Source organism: Sminthopsis crassicaudata, chromosome X, assembly GCF_048593235.1.
Source record: "Sminthopsis crassicaudata isolate SCR6 chromosome X, ASM4859323v1, whole genome shotgun sequence".
Classification (NCBI taxonomy): Eukaryota; Metazoa; Chordata; class Mammalia; order Dasyuromorphia; family Dasyuridae; genus Sminthopsis; species Sminthopsis crassicaudata.
In genome coordinates, this window is record NC_133623.1 from 44,218,733 (window position 1) to 44,241,016 (window position 22,284).

Sequence of the window (22,284 nt, forward strand, 5' to 3'; positions counted from 1 at the left end):
GAACCACTTTCTCCACTCTGGGTACTCATCTATCTTCTTCCTTTCCTAAAGGTGCTTGAGCAATACCAGGTGCAGGTTGTTTTAGAAAGCAGCTAAGCTCAAAAGCCTTTGTTCTTTTCCAGAGGTAATTGCTTTCAACTGGCACCCATGCGCCTAGAAACACAGATGAACAGGCAGCCTGCTGTGCTGACAATAGATATGAGATGAACAGGCAGTGTGCTGTGCTGACAATAGACATGCTCACACGGTGAAACGTCTCACACACAAAAAAAGTCAACTTGGGGGGCTGGGGGGGGGAGCTGATGTTTATCCAGTTGATCAATTACACAGATGCTCTGTCCTTCTGACTGATTTTGACTTTTTTTGTCACTCACTGAAGACAAAGCAAAGCAACTATAGTTTGTCAATTCTGCTACTTGCTAGCACTTCAAGGTTTGGTGGAAGTCAAGAGACTTTGAATTATACGTGGATTTTATTAATCCAGGTTATCCTCTGGTTCCCTATTACAAGAGATGCTTGAAAAATGATTGTTCTCATTACTATAAGTAGTGTGTGTGTGTGTGTGTGTGTGTGTGTGTGTGTGTGTGTGTGTGTAATATTTTAGTTTTACCACAGAGGTTCAACAGTATTCTCAGTGATATTCAATAGCTACGAGTGGTACTATATACAAATCAACCAACAAGCATTTATTAAACACCTACTACATGTCAGACACTGTTAAGGGATGAGGTTACAAAGAAACTTACACTTATTACAATTCAGTCAGTACCAGGTAACTGGGATGGGGAGAGAGTAGGAGCTGGAAGGGGGAAAAGGTGAAAATCAAGAAAGGCTTTAAGTAGGAGGTATTACTTGAATTGAGCATTGAAGGAAGATAGTGAGAGATTCCAAGAGGCAGAGGTGAGAAGGGACTGCAGCCTAGCCATGGAGAATTACTTGCACAAAGGTACACAAAGACATGGGAAACTGAGTGTTGTGTTACAGAAGTAGTGATGAGGACATTTTGGCCAGATGTGGAGTGCATAAAGGGAGTAATGAGTGAAAGTTTGGAAAGCTAGAGGAGAGCCAGACTCCTAAGGCCAAATGTAAATGCCAAACAAAGGAATTAATGTTTGATCCTAGGCAATAGGGAGCCATGGGAACTTTCTGAGCAAGGGAATCAGGCATTTCTTTGGGATTATCCTTTTTTGTAGAGAATGGATTAAAGAGGAGAGAGCTTGGAGGCAACAGACTATTGTAACAGTCTAGATGAGAGAAGATGAGGGCGCAAACTAACATGGCTGTTAAGGAAACAAAAATGAGGTGAAGCTAAAGACACAGTGGGGATAGAATCAATAAGATCTGAAAATCCAAATGGCCTTTACAGGATAATACCTTGTCTTTTACGAAGCAACAAATTATTCAGCATCATAATATACTTATTTAGTAAGCAGTGGTTATTCAGTCAGTCAACAAGCATTTCCTAAGTGCCAAGTATTGCCCTAAGCAGCAGAAATACAAAAAAAGGTAAAAAGCAGTTCTGCTCCCAAGAAGCTCACAGTCTAATGAGGAAAGACAACATGCAAAATATGTTCCAAAAGATGTGTATACAATAAGTTAGAAATAATCTGAGACTGAAGGTGTTAGCATTAAAGAAAGTTTTGGAGAAGGTGTAATTTTAGCTGAGACGCAAAGGAAGCCAGGAGGCAGAGATGAGCAAAGACAGAGCTGCAGGCAAAAGGGACATGCTGTGAGTCAGGAAATGGAATGTATTATCATTCACAGAACAGCAGAGGTCAGTGGCACTGGACTGCACAGTATGCATAAGGGAGAAAAGGCAGAAAATACGTAGAGTTTTCAAAAATAGTTTTTTCTATTTCTTCCTGGAGGGAAGAGGGAGCCACTGAAGTTTATTGAGTGGGGGTGGGGGAAGAGGTATGATGTGGTTATTAGTATTATCCTCAATCTATCCCCAAAATGTAGAACTTTAATGACTTATCCAAGGCTACAAAGTGAATCAGGAACTAAGTTAATATTAAAATCCTGACCTCTTGAAGAATGTACAGGACAAGGTCTTTCTTAGCCTGAAACACCATATCACCAGTCAAAAAACTGAGTTGATTTTTTTTTTCCCTTTTATCTCATGAAAAAATAGAGGGATTAAAAAAATGATTTATGGCCCAATCTACTGGAGTTCTCTACTATGTCCCCCCTACAATTTCTTATGGTATGTCGGTGAGACCCTTATACTGACTCACACCATTGACAAGACTGTAGCTATATTGTCCTTAAGAACCTCTGATGTCCCCTTCACAAAGAAAGGCCCAAGTAGATAAAATTCTCTCAGAGAAATATGTGGTCCCTCAATTAACAATAACAGGAATGCAATGCCTACTGCAGTGAAATAAGGGTTCCTGAAATGAAAATAAAGTTGTGGCTACTTAGTCCTGCCTAAGGAGAATAATTCCTAATTCAGTATTTATGTCCACATCCCAGAAACATGTAAATGTAAACAAAGAAATACTGGGGTAACGAACGTCATTCAAAGTTCGAATGGGTTCAAGTATATAGCATTGTTATACTGCGGATGAATGTGATTGAAGGATAAAGAATGTGACTATATTTTAGCAAGTTTCCTATTTCTTTAAGCTAACTTGTAGTATAGGGCATTGAAAAAACCAAAACCAAAACCAAATCCTAAATATGGGGCTTTCCATTTAACTCAAAAATTTGGAGGGGGGGATTAAACCTTTGAATGTTCTTTATTTTCAAAAATGAAACCAGGTTATAGAAAATGTTTTACTTTGGGGATACTAAGGACTAATAATATATGTATTCTGATCCTAATGAGGGCTAAGGAGAAAAAAACCATTATCATTGCCAAAAGCAACTTCCTTTGACTACGTTTTTAAAAACTGCCTTTTCCTAATCCAGTGATGTGGTACTTTCCTTGCCTTATCAAAATACCTGTCTGATTGCCATCATGACTACCTCCCTCCTCACATCATCAATTAATTTAAGTCTGTTTGTTAAGATTCTAAAACAGAACTTAGAGGCAAACTATATCATAACTCTTTAAAATAGGGAGATGAGAGCAATGAGCAGAGGGGATACAAAGAACAAGATGAGACTGTCCTCAAGGAACTTATGCTGTCTTTGGGGACAAAACATAGTGTGAAGCAGTATTGCAGGGTTGGGGATAACAACTAGGCAGATTCAGAAAGGCTTTGGGTAGAAGGTAGCATTGGGGCTAAGCTCTGAAGGGAGCCAAGGTTCCCAAAAGTCCAAGGAGAGGGACAATCTGTGCACAGGCCCCACAGTGGGAAAGATGGAATGTCATGTACAGGAAATAGCAATGGGCCAGTCTGGTTGGAACCCAGGGTGTGTAGGGGGGAGTAATGTAAAATCAGGCTGGAAAGCAAGGCGGAAGCCAGCCTATGAAGGGCTTTAAATGACAAGAGAATTTGATGTTTTAATCTTAAAAGCAACAGGAAACCACTAAAACTTCAGGAGTAGGGGAATGCCATGGGCAGAGTGGAGCTTTAGGAACACCAATTTGGCTGCTATGTGTAAGATGGACTGAAAAGGGACACTGGAAGGGCACATTCAATTATTTTACTTTCAATAGACTTATCTTAATAAAGATTCTAAACCAAAATACTCAAATATGAGAAAGAAGATCTTTTAATCTTTGATCTTTTAAGGATTTGAAAATGTTATATCATTTAAGAAATTTTAAATGAGATAACACTACTTTCCTAAAACAATGGGCAATAGCAACTTCTCAGACATGTTACTGAAGCAAGAACTGCTAGTTTATTATACTAGTATGACTTCAGTGAAATTTCCACAAGGATTCCCAGAAATTATTAAAATCTCATAGTTAACTTCACAAATATTACTTGATATCCTCTATCACCGGAAAATCCTATTTTTTTTAATTCAGTGCTAAACATCTTAGTAAAACTATATTATCTTTCTCATTTGTATTGGTCATACTAATTTTGAGATCAAAATACACCAGCAATTCATGATGGGGAAAAAGAAATTACACAAAGGCCACTTGTATATCTTGTATATCACACCAAATAATTAACTGTCTAATTTATAAGTAAACTTAGTCTACCTCCAAATCCTTATTCTTTCTGAGAAAATGGGAACACTATTCTCATATGAATAAGCCATATGTATGGACAAAACATAGTGTGAAGCAGTATTGCAGGGTTGGAGATAACAACTAGGCAGAATCAGAAAGGCTTTGGGTAGAAGGTGGCATTGGGGCTAAGCTCTGAAGGGAGCCAAGGTTCCCAAAAAGTCCAAGAGGAGGGACAATCTGTGCACAGGCCCCACAGTGGGAAAGATGGAATGTCATGTACAGGAAATGTAAAGATATGTAAAGATAAACATACATACCAGTGTATATTTGTGTGTGTATCTATATAAATATATGTTAAAAGCTCTTTTGCACTACATTTTGTCTGTTATTTATCATTCCTTGAGTTTCAGTGGCCCATAAAAAGGGCACACCATAATTGCAAATAATTTCATACACTGTGAAATGAGTAAATTTTCAAGTTTGGTAGTTCATAATTGACTTACCAGTTTAGTGCCTCTTTTTATTTCCTTTTGAACATCTTCAATAGAAAATCCACCAAGACTTTCATTATCAGAGTGTGAGGTCACCAATGCAGATGAAAAAAGCTATAAGTTATACAAAAGACAACATTTTAAAAGCTTCTTATATTAAAGTACTACAGTAAAACCCAATATGGTAACATTTCTAATCAAAACAGTGTGTTGTCAGTCACATATGATTTCCATAAAGAGTTAGTTGAGATTTTAAGACTAATTAATATTTTCCTAGTCTAATGAATGACTTCTTTTTGTGTTTTACTGTACTTACCATACATTTGTGATGTGCTGCCACCTTCTGGTTTTCAGATATCAATAACTGTCCACATTCTTTGTCTCTATTAGATTTACAAAAGCCACATTTGCGCTGTCTTGTAGACCCTTTTTTCTGTCCAACTGAGCTTGACATGATTTTTAAATTGCCTTTAGAATGCCACTTTAAGTCTCAAAAAATGCTACAGAGAATAAAAAAGGCAACAACTGTTCATTTCATCTTAAAATTGCCTCCTTGTCTAAATTCTTTTGTATTTGCCATATAATTAAAAAAAAACCCACTTATTTCGAGAAATATGTCTAATGTATACATAGATTCATATTGAAGCACAAGATGGGACCACAATAAAAAGGCACCTCAAATGAACACTTCCCAAATAAAGTTTATAGAAATATTTCCTGAACTACAATTTAAAATCTGGAAAAGAACCTATCACTTAGCCTAATGAAAATTGGAAAATATAATTATTTGTACAATATTCTCTACTTGACCTATATGTGTATGATGCAAAAAAAAAAATAAATAAATTAAATAAAATAAACCAATATCTTTTGACAAAGTAATTTTTTTAAAAAGCAAATTTAGGTGCCCCTGGGGAAAAAAAAAAGAATCACAGGCCATAGTATACAATGACAACCAAAAAAGTATCATTGACTAATATTCTATATTCACAATAGTCAGAAGAGTTAAGCTTTATGTCTCAATAAAACAATGAAAGTGAAATAAATTTATCTTTTCTTTATATAGACTTTCAGAGATAAGGAAACAAGTCACAGTGACATTAATTAAAAACTGTTTTTAAAAGGTGTGAGGTGAAATGGTACAAGGATACAGATCTATAATTTTATAGACAGAGAGACCAGCAGAGACTTCACTTATGATCACACTGTGAAAAAGATTAATGGTAAACATCTCATTACTCCCTTTTCCCAAAAAGGGCCCTCATTATGCTATGATTATTACATGGTTACTAATCATAACAACTTTCCTGCAATTATTTTGTTAATAACTCAAATTTTCAATTCTAAAGAAATATTCTGAATATTTATTTTTGTGAATTATACTTACACCATTCTATTTCTTTTTCTATGGTAAAGGAAAATTTAAGTTAATAATACTACACTAAAAAATTTAGGATTTTAGATTTTGCTGATTTTATACACCAATATATAATCATTTCAGTGACTCACAGCTTTGTTGTTAATTAGGTAGGCCTTAGGGATAAAATATGACAGTGACCTAAATGCAGAAACCTCAATAGTAATAAGTGGAAAAAATTTCCAAATGAACCTTAATTTTAATTTAAGTAAAATAAAGATAGTAAGTGGCATACTTAGAAACAAAGGGAAGAAGGGGGAAGTATCCCATTTAGAACCACAATTTCATCATAGAGAAAGCATTCAATTATTGACTTTGATTTACATTCATTTTCTACAATCTCAAATCAAATAGAATATACAATTTTATATTCAACTGAATGGTTCAGGGTCCACGGCTTGCAAAATATATAGCATATCCTATATAACTTCAAGATTTTTATTTTTTAAATAATCACTATTAATATTATTTTATCCTTTGTTGAAAAGCACTTATTTACCTATGGGAAAAAAGTTGGGTTTTTTTTTTTTTTGGGGGGGGGGTGGATGTGAAATTTAATAAACATTTAATAGCATTTTCCAACAATATATTAAAATAAAGAATTACATCAAATGTTAAATATAATTACCTTAAAGTAATATCAGAAAGAAAAATTTTGTTGTGATTTATTTGTAGTTTTCCTTTAAATTTGAAATTTAAAAGGAGCTAATAGTTTTAAGAGCTTAAATCTAACTTACTGCCCAAGCAGCTAATAGTTTGTTTTAAGAGCTTAAATCTAACTTACTGCCCATCACAATTTTTAAAATGGCACTCCTAATGATTTACAAAAGTATTTTACTTATAGCACTACCAATATACTTTGAAATTGATGAAAATCTATCCTAAAATAAAAAAGAATATAAAAAAAGTATTTCCACATTTGCTCTTAAAGTATGTGTACAGCTGCTTTGCCCTGTTTATATATAGCTGCCAAAATCTTTAAATGTGAAACATCAAAATTAAGAAATTGCCCCAAGATTATCCATCTAATGGTCAAATTCTAAATTAATTTTTTTGATCCCAATCATTCTAAAACTATCATCCTGCATTCTTATTTCCGTTCAAAGAAAGAATGCTATACTATAGATTTAATCTGTATGATAGGTATCTTTGTTGAATTTAATTTTTAAAGTAGTTTCTATAAATTCCCATCAGTGGCTGTAAAATGGCTTATGGCAAACCAAAAAAAAAAATATTTTGGGTTGTGAGGAAGAGCTGGAACTAGAAATAATAAAGTACTTTTTATTCTTAAAAAAAAAAAAAAAAAAAAAAGTAACTTTTATTTAATCCTGACTATGAAAGGGTCAATTTTCTCACTTTAATTTAGATAACCTCCTGTTCTTTCTATCAAAAGACTACAAAGTCTGACAAGAGTAAATTGATGGCATAAATTCAACTGATATAATAAAAATATTTGTAGATTTTTAAAAAGCTAAAACCTATTTAGATTCATAAGGAGAAAGAAACAGGCAAAGTATGGATCAATTCAATTATACTCTTTTTCTGAAATAGGGAAGAAGTAGAATTTCCCATTCTCTCTAGAATAATGCTTATGTGTACAGACTTCATTAAAATTTTTGTAGCCACCTAGTAAAACCTTAAAAGGAGTTTATTGAGGAAACAATGACTCCCCAGCAATATGGCATAAAATACAGATCTTGAGCTCATAGCACTATACTTGTGATCTCTACCTAGGAAGATTTGGGGGTTTGCCAAGAACTTATATTAAGGGGTTCATAGCCAGATGGGAATTTATTTTTAGTCCATAAAGCTTTTGTGTGTGTGTGTGCATATAAAGCTCAAAGTTGGATACTCTCACCCTGCGACTGAGCCTTTTTCCTTAAAAGTTTTGCTCTTCGATGGCCTTTTAACTGTTTTGCCTTACAACTGCTTACTGCAAAACATCATTTAAATGTCTGGAAAATAATTAAGAGCTGGATCAGTTAGACTGAAGCAAATCAATGCTTTTGTGATATCTCAGATCACTGTGTAGCACCCTGGTACTGAAAGTAAATCAAACATCAAGGAGAGCATTCAGGAGCCCAGCATCAGCTTCAAGAGCATAGAATCAGTTCATTCAGTGCCTGAGAATCACATTCAGTCTAATCTTTATTTTCAGTGAAATTCAACAAACATTTATTGGACTTTTACCATATGATTTTTGGATCCAGATGAATTAGAAGTCTCATGAAAAAATAAAAACATAGGGCAAATAAGTAAAAGCAACATATAAATGTGATTGTAGGGTTTTTAACTAAGGACAAGCCGAATTCAGAGGAAACGTGGGTACAAAAAATGTGCTAAAGGAATAAAATGTACCGGAAGGGCCTTAGAATTTGGAGGGCTGGTTAGTATCAGATTTTTCTTTACTGTCTTCTGCAGTTGCTCAGAGGACTAGTGGGAGGATTTTCCAGTGAGGAACCCAGAAATACAAAGAGAGCCTGCAGCAGCCCCAAGTGTATGACTGAGTTTGACTCTCTAGGCAGTAAGGACACACACACACACACACACACACACACACACACACACACACACACACAGACAAAAAGGGGGGGGGGGGCCCGCAATGCCATTTTTCGGAGTTAACAATTACAACGTCTCGCACGGAACAGGCATTCCATAGATAAATTTTTGCCCGGCTGCTCCGTTCCTAGACAAAAAGAGACGCTCAAACGCACAAGGATTCCAAATCAGGCGCCTTTCACTCGATGCTACTTACCTGGATAGCGGCCCCTTTCACTAATGACACCTCTCCCCACTTTAGGGCCTTGAGGAACTCTCGAACACTTGCTGGGAGCCCACACAGTAGGATTCCCACTCCCCCTAAGCTCCTCGTTCTAGTTTCCCCCTTTCCCCGCTTTCCTCCAACTCCCCTAAAATCTGGGATGATCCTTAAAGCCTTCGCAAAAGTCAGGACCTTTGCGATTCCCCCCAATAGTTTCTTTTCATCTCTCCTTCCCCCGGGCCGGCCCCTCCCCCACCCGTTCCCCTACCCCCAGCGCACTCCCTGCAGACTGAGACCCTCCCCTTCCTAAGCGCCCCAGAGCCCCCCAAGTCCTCCCTCCAAAAGGGCGATCACCCCTCTACCTGGGTACCCGTCCTCCCCACCCCCCGAAACGCCCCCTTTTCGGCTCCCCGTCCCCCGGGCTGGGCCCCTCCGACAAGAGGCCGCTAAGGCTCGGTCCCAGGGTCGCACAATGCGGCGGAGCCCACCGAGAATCCCCCCCGCAGCAGGGGCAGGGGCGGCGGCCGCCATCCTCCTCCTCCTCCTCCTGCAACTCCCGGGAGCGGGACTTGGGGCCTCGGGGTAGGCACTGCCGGCGCGCGGGCGGGCCGGGGGGCAGGCGCGCGCGGGCGACTCACCGACTGGGCCCCTCAAATTAGACAGGGCCGGCGAAGCGGGCGGAAGCGAGTGCGAGCGGGATCGGGCGGCAGGGCTCCTGCGGCGGCGGCGGTGAGGGAGCAGTCCGAAGCCGCCGGAGGTTGTTTCCTTTCATTCGAGGAGAGACGGGGCTCCAGCCGAACACCCTGACGTCGCCCCCCCTCCTCTCGCACGCAGCCGACCCCGAGTAGCGTAGGCACGTTCCCGGCGCGCCGGGAATTCCGATTGGTTGCCGAGGCACCTCCTCCGAGGCTGAGTGGCGCGTTGGCGCATGCGCGGGAGGCGCGGCTCGGGCGGAGGCAGGGCTCCGGCCCCCCTCTGCCGCTTAGCGGCTGCTGCGGCGCCTTGCCCGGGCCCGGGGGCGTTGCTTTGAGATGGGGCCCGGGAAGCGAGGGGAGAAAGGGAGGGAAAGCGAGTCCTTCCTCATTGGCGGCGGGAGGTGGGGGAAGAAAGCCTGGGTTGGGGCTGTAAACCGTGTGGGGTGGAGGCGGGCTCTAGCATTCAAAGCACTTTAACTTCCATTTTGTCCTTCTCCTCACACAGCATCTCTGCGGGGTTTTAGTTTTGGGGCCGCCTCCCCCTGGGAGAAGCGTCTCGCTTCAGGCTGTCCCACAGCTGAGGATAGAACCCAGGTGGCCCAGGCTCCCCGTAAACTCCTTTGCTTCTCGTATCTACCCCGGGGCCCCACAAGTTGAGACTTCAAGCCAGAGAAAGACCCACAATGTCTTGTGTCACTAAAGATGGCAGGAAGGAAAAGGCTTTGAGGTTTTGGGGGTTTGGTTTGATTTCCTAGTAGTACAGCGGTGGGTTTGCCCTGGTATCATCCTGTGTATCTGTTTAATATTTTCTTTATTTCAGTTTCATATTTAAGATTAAGTTCCTAGAAGAGAAGATTCCTGCCCTTTAAGTCATTAGATTAAGTAGCCACAGGGGGTTAGGATTTTTGAGAATCTGAAAGAGCTCTAGAGACCTGCTGATTAATAAGTATTAGTTATTGGCCTACTACGTGCCAAGCACTGGGATGTTAGGGATACAAAAACTAAATGAAACATTCCCTGCCCTTCGGAGAGCTTTAAAGGAGGGAATTGGGAAACAAAAAAGATGAATGGATTCACAAATTGGGATATGAAAGAACCTCAGGGCATCTAGAACAACCACTTCCTTTTAAACTGGCTAGAAGCTGAACTGGCTGGGCCAGTCACCTTAAATAAGAAAGGATATAGTCAGGATTTGAATTCGGGTATCCAGACTCCAAATGCACATATTGCCTAAAGGAAGTGGAGGAAGTCAAACTACTTTGCAGACAGGTTCCACTACAAATTCCTGTTATCTAATCTCCAATAGGCTTTTACTACGACCAAGCAATCCTTTTTCTCTCCCCTAATTGGATCTTTATCACAGTCCCTGCTGTGGTGAGTCTAAAACATTTTCACCTCAGACCTCCCACCACCAGCCCAGTAGATGACTTCACTTTATATTTTACGGAGAAAATAGAGGCCATTCATTATGGCTTAAATTACCCTCTTCTTTCCTCTTCTACATCTCAAAACTCTTGGACATCATCCCTCATTCTCTCCAGTCTTTTCTCCAGTCTTCAATGAAGAAGCAGCTCTTAACTATACAACAATTTCCTTTAAGTACCTTTGAACATCTCCCCTCCAGAAATCTTCAACAAACTGTACTTCTCTCTAACCTTCAGTCTTTCCCTTTTTATTAGTTCCTTCCTTGAGCCTTACAAACAATTCCAGGTTTCCCCCGTCCTTAAAAAATCCTCACTTGACCCTACCATCTTCTCAAGTTTTATCTTTTTTTTTTTTTCCCCCTATCATAGCCAAACCCCCTAGCTATCTCCTCTCTTACCTTCTTCACCTCTCATTCACTTCCCCATCTTTTGTAACCTGGCTTTCAAGCTCATCACTAAATGAAACTGCTCTTTCCTAAATCACCAGTGATCATAACTGCCAGACATGATGGCCTTTTCTCAATCTTTCTCCTTGATCTCTTTGTAGCATTTGGCCCTGTTTACCATCTTCTCTTCCTAGATATTCTTTACTCTCTGGTCTTTCTAGACACCATTCTCTCTCTGCTTTTTGGTACTGAGATCAAATCTGAATTATACTGTTTGGGGGGCCTGGTGTTATAGCAAGTAAGACTGCAGAATCTTTAATAAAAAGACTAGAACACGCCTATATTCAAAACACTCATTTGAAAACACATTCAAAATACCTGTCTGTAAGTAGCAATTTCCACCAAGTTTTCACCCATGTACCAATTTTGTGGTAGTCATGGCATAATACCTTAAGGGCTATGGTACCCATGAAATGAATCTCCTTTTTGATTTGTATAACATTTTTGTTACCTTATAGTTTAACTACTTTTATTCATTCTTTTGTTATTCAGTGTGGGTGGGTATTGCATAGAAAACCAAACTTGCAGTCAGGAAGGAAGGAAAGAAACATTCATTAAGGATCAATTTAGCATCCGGCACTGTGCTAAGCACTTTACAAATATTGTCTCATTTTATCCTTGCAGCAATCTTGGGAGGTTATTATTTTCCTCATGTACTAGTTCAGTTAACTGAGGCAGATTTAGTGACTTGTCCAAGGTCACATAGTTAATAATAACTGCCTGAGTGTTTACATGAGCTCAAGTTTTCCTTACTCTGCATTCAGTGCTCTTATCTACTTTAATGCCTAGCTGCCTCTATCATATATAAACTGTGTGATCACAGGAAAGTCACTTGGCCTTTTGGTGCCCTAGACATCTGTCTAAGACTGTAAGTTATGAAGGAGTTGCCAATTGGCCTCAATGGAGGTTGCTTCTACTCCAGAGAGTTCTTCCACATTGATAACAAGTGTAGACAAAACAAAACAAAACAAAAACATTCATTTATTGAGTATGCCTACTTGGTAGCTGACAGGGATACAAATCACAACAAATCATAGTAGAATCCCATAAGAGAAGTACAGACTTCTGCTGGAAGAGTTCAGGGCAGGGGAAGATCAATGAATCCACTTTGTTTTCAGATCTGAACCAAATGCCACTTAACTTCAGGTTACATTTATTAACCCAATTATCATCATTTAGATGCCACTAAAAGTAGTCACATTGTGCTAACATGGCTTGGTGGTGACTAACAATGCATGCTATATTTTGAAAATGTTAATTTTTTATTGGTTCTCTGCTTAGTCCCCTGAGGCTTACAGACCCTTTACTTTTTCTTAAAGGTCCCATTTCCATTTTCTGACCCTCACTAACAGGGCCCAAACTAGTTGCCTCATTCCTCACACTAAGAAGATTAAAGCTATTTTCCTAAAAGTCTCATAAGCACAACTTGTCTTAGCATTTCTCTTTTTAGCCTGTTTCTTTTCAAATTAAGAAGTGGTGGAGGGAAAAATAAATTTGCAGAAAACTTGATAGAAGAACTAACTGAACAAAGTCATTCAAAAAGCCTTTAAGGATGAGACTAGAAGAAGCACATCAATCATATGAAAAGTATAAAAAATCTGTAACAATTTTGATAACAAACTTTTAAAAATCCATTATAATGGAGCTATAATATCATGTCCCCCATGATACTAAAGATTATATGGTACAACCATCTAATCTAGAAATTTCTCTGGGTTAAGCAAAATTAATACTTTTGGGAAAGGATAACATATCATGTGTGACAGAAGGGTTCAAATATCCAGAAAGTTTTGAGCTAGAGTCAAATGTTTAAGGAATAACTGAAAAATGTTCAAATCACCATGCTGAGGAAAGTGTTATTTATTAATAGTAGTATGCTTTTAAAATATGGTTTCTCACTACCTTTTGTCTTTACATCATGATTATCCTTCCTCCTCCCATTGAATTCTTCCTTGTGATAAAGAAAAAAAATTAAGGAAAAACATTCCATATAGAGACTGTATCCTACAATGTATACCACACCAAATGCTTGCATTCTTATATCTCCCTTTCAAGAGGAGGGAGATATATTTCATTGTTCTCTAGATTCTTTAATGGTTTTCCCATTACTCTAGTAGGAGTTTATCAACTCAACTATCTTCATTTAGATCCCAATAAAATTAGCTTTTCTAGACTTTCTTCTTTTTTAAAAGTTTCATTCACATTTGCTATCCCTCCCTGTAGGATCTCTGTTATTCTTCATTCCACCTTTCTCATCAGCTTCAGCAACAACTGCTGATCACTTGCTACCAACAGCTTCCCTTCAGAGTGTCAGCACCTCATAGACCACCAGTCAAGATTCCAGCCCAGTCTTCACAGCTGTCATCTGGGAAAGCAGCTTCTGTTGAGAAGGGGCCACCCATCCTCATCCAACTGCCACACACACACACATACACACACACACACACACACACACAACCAGCCTAGTTGAAGCAGCAGGGTGCTTGGACAGAGATAGAGGGCAGGATGTGCCTGCCTCTGTCTACAGACCACTTCTACCACCTTGACTACCATCTCTCCTCAGTTCTTAATGGAGACAGGTCAAGAGCCTAAATCCAAGGGCCTTGAGAATAAAAATGTTTACAGTCCAGTGGCCTCAGCAACCATAATGGGAAGCAACCCCTAGGAGATATAGCCTGGCCATTGCTCCTGCAGGTGCTACAGCTACAGCAACGTCCTTGATCTTGTCAAATGGATCAGTACAGAAGCTGATATGTTTTTACCAGTAGAAATTATGTAAAAAGGGAGAAATTACCATCTGCTTTACCACTGTACCCTAAGGACTATGGGGCTTTTCCATCTCTGCTATTTCACTTGGTGATCTCATCAGCTTCCATGGATTTAATCATCTCTATGTAGATTTTCAAATCTACTTATCTAGCCTTAACCTCTCTGCTGACCTCTAGTCTCAAATCTCTAGTTGCTTATTGGATCTCTCAAACTTGATGTCCTGTAGACATCTTAAACTCAGCATGTCAAAATATGAATTAATTTTCTTCCCTCCCCCTCCCAACAAAAAACCTTTCCCTCCTTATAACTTCCTTAATACTATGGAGGGTACCACCATCTTCCCAGTAACCCAGGCTCAAAACCTAGGTGTTATCTTCTACTCTCCATTGTTATTCCTCTTATTCAATCTGTTGCCAAGTCCTGTCGATTTTACCTTCTTAATATCATATATACATTATATATATATATATATATACATATATATATATATGTATATATATATATATATGTATATATATATATATATACACACTCTTCCATCTTTACACTGCCACTGTGCTGGTATAGGCCTTCATCAAGACTACTGATCTATTACCACAGACTATTGGTTGGTTTCTCTGTCATCAGTCTTTCCCCACTCAGTCTATCCTCCACTTAGCTGTCAAATTCATCACAACTGGTTTGACTTGTAGGGGAAACATCAGAAAGCTGAACGTTCAATTAGAGTTTAAAACTAAGAGAACCCCATCACACACCAAGTTTTTCTCCAGTGTTTCCTATGAACTAGGGTATCAGAGAGATCCAAGGATCTCTCCAGAGAAAATGCAAAAGGCTCCCAAACTAGCTCAGATGAAATCCCCACAGTGTAACATCCCTTATTCTCACCCTCTCAAAAATCCCACTTGCATTGGAAGGCTGGAGACCTAGAGTAGTGAAAATGAGTTTTTCAAGTAATTTAATTTTATTTTTATTCTAAATTTAATGAGCACAAAAGTGAACATATCTATATATAAAGTAGAACATAAAAGAGGCTTATATAGGAAACTGGATCTATTAAGCACATTTTTCTTAAAAATATATATACATACATACATATAGGTATAGACATATATTCAATATATTACTTCCTAAGCTTTCCCATTTCCCTGTTCTGCTCTGAACTTCCTTCTGTTCCCTTCTGTGCATTTTAAAAGATGCTTCATTGACCCTCTTTTATTTCATTTTTGTCTTCACTTTTTTGGGGGGCAACATTTTCAATAACTACCTTCTTTCACAAGTCCTCCTAATATAAAGGGGAAAAACAAAATCTTAATGTAAGTATAATATATACTCCTAATATAAAAGGGAAGACACAATATAAAAGATAGAGAAGCAAAATAAATCCATATATTATCCATGTCCAAAATTGTATATCTAATTCTGTACTTCATGCCCATCATCTGTCCACCAAGAGGTGGGAAGCATGCTTTATCTTTATTCTCTTGTAATCATGGTTGGTTATTAATTCTACTTGTCCCAATTTTTTTCCCCAGTGATATTGTTATTGTATAAATTGTTTTCTTTGTTATGTTCATTTCCCTTTGCATCAATTCATAAAATCTATCTCCTTTTCTCTGAAACAATTTCTTTTATTATTTTTAATATCACATTACTATTATATTAAATTCATGTATCATAACTTATTCAGCCATCCCTATATGATGGGACATTTTCCCTATTGCTATAAAAAAAGCCACTATAAATATTTTTGCACATATAGTGTCTTTACTCTTTGTTTTTTTAAAGGGGGATAGGTCTTGTAAGTGGTGTAGCTGAATCAAAGAGGATATATTTTTAGTGATTTGGGGGGTTTAGTTCCAAATTGTCTTTCAGAATGGCTGGATTAATTCTCAGCTCTACCAACACTGTAATAAGTACCTGGCTTCCCTCAGTTCCTCCAATAATTATCATTTTCATTATGTTATCTTTGTCAATCTGAGGAATGTGAAGTGGAACCTCAGAGTTGTTTTTATTTGGATTTCTTTAATTACTAATGATTTGGAGCATCTTTCATGTGTCTATTGATTCAATGAGCTTTTTAGCCAAGTTATTTTTTAAGATGACATAGTAAGAACAGATGTCAAATGACCAATGCTGGAATTTGTTTTGCTTGACTATCTGTATTTGTAACAGGTGTTTTGTTTTTCTTACTTTCTTATTGAGGGCAGGAGGTAGAAGAGAAACACTAAAAATAAAATACAATTTAAATTTTAAAAAATTTTGAAGGAGAAAACAATAAAAAAAAAATCTCCCCCCTCCCCCCAAATCTGGGTTATACTCTTCAGAAAGGATAAGGACTGAAAAAACCCCACTGAATATGGCAACTAGTTATTAATGCAATAGTTATCAGAGAACAGTTGTAGACATCATTGAGTATTGTTTGTAGTAATTGTAGATATTTTTAAAATAGGTTTATATATAACAATAAGGGAGAAAAGAGAAACAACAAGTAAGTGGATGGGCTTCTTTAGGATTTGCCAGAGCTAAATGTGTTTGTAAACAGATACAAAAGAACCATTAGAGAAAGGGATATTGTAATCTATGAGATAAAGGATGATGACTGTTGGAGTAAAATATAAGAAGAAATAAGGAGGAGTAGGATAAAAAGCATAGATAGAGGATGAGCCTTGATGAGTAATAGTAGATAGTATATAATAGAATAGAAGTCCTTCTTATGACCAGGAGTAATTGGGACTCAGTTTTATAAAATAAGCCAGTTGGATTAGATGATTTTCAAGTTACCTTCAAAGTGTCTAACTCTGACATTCTATGATATCAGGAGTCTGGGCAATGACAATGAGAAGTTAGGAAGAATGGAGGATGATCATCCTTTATCTGATAACTAAGTTCCTGTCTTATCTCTTGGTACCTAAATCTTTGCCTGCTATTTGAATTCTTCTGGATCTGGATCTTGCTTTGTTCCTTGTAGACCTGTCTCCAAGTCATAGTTGACACATCTATGCTCCCCATATTCTGAATGCTAACTCTATGCTTGCTGGCTACTGTCAGTATCATAGGCCACCATAGTCAGTGTCCTTGTTTCCTACATTATAACTAACTCTTCTGCCTTTCCAGGATTCCCTAACCTCAGTTCCCTTCTTTTTACTTACATAGCCTCTTCCCTTGTTCAGGCCCTCATTGCTTCTCAACCTGGATTATTTTAACTGTACTGTTTGGTTTCTCTGCTTCTACGCCAACATCTATTCCATTCTACCCCAAACTGATAAATTTGTATTTCTAAATCACATACATGATTACCCCTTTCTACTCTCCTTCCATCCTATAATAATTCTAAATTTTCTGTAAGGGGTGGCAGGGTGGTACAGTAGATAGAGCACCAGCCCTGAAATCAGGAGAACCTGAGTTCAAATCTGCCCTCAGACACTTAGCTGTGTGGCCCTGGGCAAGTCACTTAACCCCAATTGCCTCAGCAAAAATAAATAAATAAATAAATCTTCTGTAAAAATTCAAAATCCTCAGCTTGGTATTTAAGGTACTCTGCAGTCTGACTCCATATATCTTTCCAGTCTTAACTCATTATTTCCCATTCAAACATTTTCTATTCTAGTAAAATTATACTGCTAGGTATTCTCTATACATGACCATCTCTTGCCTCTATTCTTTTGTCTGCAATGTATCCCTTCCTCACTTCTGCCTTTTGAAATATCTAGCTTCTTAAATGATATTGTTCAAGTGTCACCTCCTACATGAGACATTTTCTTTGCTCTCCCCCTTGAAATTTTCCCTTGGATTTCTTTAAATGTACTTTGCATTAATTATATATTATGTGCACATATGGTATTCCCCAGTAGAATGTTAGCTCCTTAAATAAAGGTACTGCTTCATTTCATAGTTGTATTCTCAATGTTTAGCACAGTATCTGTACATAGACAATAAATAATTGTTGAATTTCCTTTTGAGATAGAGAATTAAACTGGTATTTCAGGGGAACTCTGTAGATGGGAAATAGAATGAATTTACCCACTTCAGAATGGATTAGAAGACAAATGTCAATAAATTCCTGCTTACAAAAAACACATTTAAAACAGGAATTTAGCTATTTGTTATGGGATAATTTGGAAACAGAAAACACACAAAAGTTATTTTAAAAATATGAACATAGGAATTTATACTCATACAGATTCAAAGAGTATGATGCAATAGAATCTTTTAAAATCCATTGTACTTTAGCTGAATCAAAAAAAAATTGGAGAAGCATCTGATGGCACAATGAATAGGGTACTTGGCCTGGAGTCAGGAAGATCTGAGTTCAACTCCAGCTTCAGATACTTACTAGCTATGTGACCCTTTGTTTGCCTTGCTTTCCTCAACTGTAAAATGGGGATTATAATTATACCTTCTTCAGAAGGTTTTGTGAGGATAGAATGAGATAATATTTGTAAAAATAAAGCTTTTTAACCCAGTAGCTGGCATGTAGGAAGAATTAAATAAATACTTCCTTCCCCTTCCTTTCTCTTCATGATTTCATTAAGTTTAAGGTCAGAGTAAACAGATAAAATTTAGAAAGATGCATAGAAAAACCACATAAGCAATGAAACATCCAGTCAAGGTTGTATGTAAAAACTCCATTAATCCTGAGTGATTATGAATCTCATTTAGGAGAGTCTATTACCTTCCAAAATGCCATTTATAAATAGGAGCATCTGGAAGACCTATCAACAGGGAATTCCTTTTCCCTTTGGAGTCTGCACTGTACATTCTCTAAGATAGTAACTAATACATTTGGCCAGCATACCTCTCCCTGTATGAGCCTTGGGGTTTTTTTTTTTTTTAATGAATAATCAAAGGGTTCAACAAAAGTATCCCTGTTGTTACATATTTCCAGGAGTCTTGGTTAATTTTTACACATCTACAGAAGACATCTTGTTGGCTTTAAGCCTCTGAGGCAGTGTTTTGTTTTACTGAATCAAATGCTTTTTTATAGACAAAAACCAATCATCTCAGTGGCTTCCTGTGTACTCTATGTCTTTCTTTCATTTGGGTGATTGTGAAGTTGCATTTTCTTATAGAATATTATTTGTGAAAGTATTCTTTTTCTCTTCTTATTTCTTTGTCAAAGAAATCCTGAATATTTGCAAAAATTATTCTCATAAAAATTTTTGTGGAGATGGTAAAGTAGGCATATGGTACAGTAGTGATTAGTATTATCTCGGTCATTCCTTTGGTATCTTTCCCTCTTTCAAATTCCTTGAAAATAAATTCCTCAATTCCCTCAAAACTGCATTGCTTCCGTCCTTGGTAAATACTTGGTTTAGTCCAGCTGTTCTTCCCATCATTGCTTTCTTTAGAGCCATTTTTACTTTCTCCTATAGCACATGTGGGACCATGACTTTAAAGCTCCACTATAATGGATTTAAAAAGGTTTGTTATAAAAATTGTTACATATATTTTTATATTTTTTCTACTTTTCATATGATCGATGTGCTTCTTCTAGTTTCATCCTTAAAGGCTTTTGGAAAGACCTTGCTCAATTAGTTCTTCCATTAACATTTCTTCAAATTTGTTTTTCTCTTCACTGATTCATGACATTTTATGAAGTGATATTACTTGTGATATTCTACTACTCTCTTCTGTAGTATCTCACAAATTATGCTGGAAATTGATGCTGCCCTTAGCTGTCATCTGCTTCTTCTTGGCAAAGAGTTAAAATGTTTGCCTGAGATAGTTCTAGATTCTTTTGGGATACTTGGCCTAACTTAGGTAGACCTAGATATATCTTAGTTAAACTTCCTTGGAAATGCTAATTATCCATTATAATATCTATTCTTTTATCCATTCTCATTTTTGGCATAAAAAGTTTGTTTAAGTGAATTAGGATATTAATTCAATTTTGTGCCAAATTTTCTCATCCTTAGTCTTCTAGTTTTGTATTGATATTGAACTTAATCCTAATAAGTATGTGATTTATACATGGAAAATCCATTCTAAAAATAATCTTTAAACTACGTATTGTTTTCAAAAATAGAGAAAGAAGTTTCTTTTAAAGCCCTTTTTAGTGAAACTAACACTATTCTGATTCCCAAACAATGAAAAGAGAAACATAGACCAGTATCAACAATGAGTATTGATGCAAAATTGTTAAATAAAAACCTGACAAAATTATTATAGCAATATATCTAAAATATATCATTCATTATAAATAAGCTGGATTTATAGCATACACAGATGGATTTTCATTAGGAAAACACTTAGCATAATAAATACTATAAATAACAAACCCAATAAAAACCACATATTGATAACAATGACATAGAAAAAAATAACAAAATATGACACTCATTAAAAAAAATACAAAACTAGAATTGAAAGGATCTTTCCTTAAGGTGACCAAGAATCTGAAACCAAGAATTAGCATTATTTGTAATAAAGAAACACTAGGAGATTCCTCAATAAGAAGTGAAAGGAGGATGCTCAGTGCTGTCATGCATAGATTTTATATCAATATGACTCCAAAACAATTTACATAGAAAAGGGAAGACCTAAACAAAGTTCTTTATGATCTAGTAAAAAAAAATGATGACGGCTTATCCAACTTAATTTATAGATTAAATATTATATCAATGAAATTACTCAGAGCCCATTTCAAAGAATAAATGAGAATAATAACAAAAGTCATATAGACACGCAAAAGGTCAAGAATATATTGGGAAATAATTTAAAAAATGAAAATGAATAGTATTTGGTATTTCCATATCAAATTATATTATAAAGCAGTAGATATCAGAACTATCTGGTATTGGATGAAAAAAATGGTAAAACTGAGCAGTGGAACTGATTATATAAGCAAGATTTAGATGGAAAAATATGTTAGCCTAGTCCTTAATAATTCCAAGAAAAAATAAGGAAATAACTTTTTATTAAACAAGGATGTCTTGCTAGCAGTTGGTGGAAAACAGAATTAGACATCTTAACATTGTATATTGTATTTGTTGTTGTTCATTCTTTGTTCTCCAAAGAAGACCGATGATATCAGGAGGAAGGTGTCTTGACTTGTGTGTGAATTGGATTTAAGTGAGGTAGAGATGTGCAAAGTTATCAGCCTCACTTTCTCCTCCTAATTCCAGCTGGATAAGTGAGCTACAATAAAAAGTCAGAGTAGTAAAGAGTAAGAGGGAAATTAAAATTTACATCTCTCAGAATTTTGAATAGGGGATGAATTTTTAAATACCATGATATAGAAGATGTCATAAAAGACAAAACGGAATATGATTTTATAAAAATAAAAATGTGTACAAAGGGAATAAATGTAGCTGGGAAAAGTAAAAAAAAAAGATATAGACTATGAAAATATTTTTCTATAACACATTTCTGAAAAAAGTATTACATGTAAGGTCTATAGGGAATTGACACAAATCTGTGAAATTCATCTTCATTGTACAAAAGATAAATTGTCAAAGGATAGAATCAAATGACTCTTATCAGGCTGCAACATTGGGGCTAAAACTAATAAGATGAAGTTCAATAGTGATAAATGTAAAATATTAAACTTAAGTTCAAGAGTAGACTTGTAAAATACAAAATGAGGGAAGCATGATGAGCCAGCAATTTGTCTGAAAAAGATCTGGGGGTTCTAGTGGACTTGAAACTTAGGATGAGTCAGATATGATTGCTGTGGCAACCGTAAAAACTAATGTACACTTCTTAAGGGAGCTTCTGGAAGTCAGGAGATGAAATTCCCACTGAGAGCTGTCCTGATAAGACCACATGGAGAGCATTTGTTCAGCATTGTTCAGAAAGGACATTGATAAATGTAAGGGTATACAGAAGATGTCAGTTAAGATAAGGAGGGGCCTCGAATCAAGGCCCCAGAGGAGACAGCTGAAGTACTGGAATGTTTAGCCAGGAGAAGAGAAGCGGGAAGGCCAGTCTTCAACTCCTGGGAAAGCCGTCATGTGGGAGGGGGATTCGCTTCGCTTCGTTGGGCCTCCTTTGGCAGAGCCAGGAGCCATGGCTGGAAGCTGCAAAGGGGCAGGAGGAAGTGCCTGGAGAATAACGAGTCCCCCTCAGGAGAAGCCTTCGTGTTCTGTGCACTTATCGGAGGGATTGTGTGGGCACTCTCGGGCCTCACTGTGGCTGCTAAGTCACTTCCGGCTTGAACATTTTGTGATTTTGTGACAAATTGCGACAAATGACCTCAGTGCCC

At 37.2% G+C, this 22,284-nt stretch overlaps 1 protein-coding gene across 1 annotated transcript in view; it reads right to left on the reverse strand.

Annotated features, from left to right (window-relative positions):
* PHF6 (PHD finger protein 6) overlaps positions 1-9,577 on the reverse strand; it is a 34,132-nt gene extending 24,555 nt beyond the window's left edge. The window contains exons 1-3 of the mRNA XM_074278050.1: positions 9,386-9,577; positions 4,883-5,066; positions 4,579-4,680 (exon numbers count right to left, since the gene is read on the reverse strand). Of these exons, the coding sequence (XP_074134151.1) occupies positions 4,579-4,680; positions 4,883-5,020 (240 nt within the window). The 5' untranslated portion in view covers positions 5,021-5,066; positions 9,386-9,577. The remainder of the gene's footprint in view (positions 1-4,578; positions 4,681-4,882; positions 5,067-9,385) is intronic.
* Between the last annotated feature and the right edge of the window lie 12,707 nt (positions 9,578-22,284).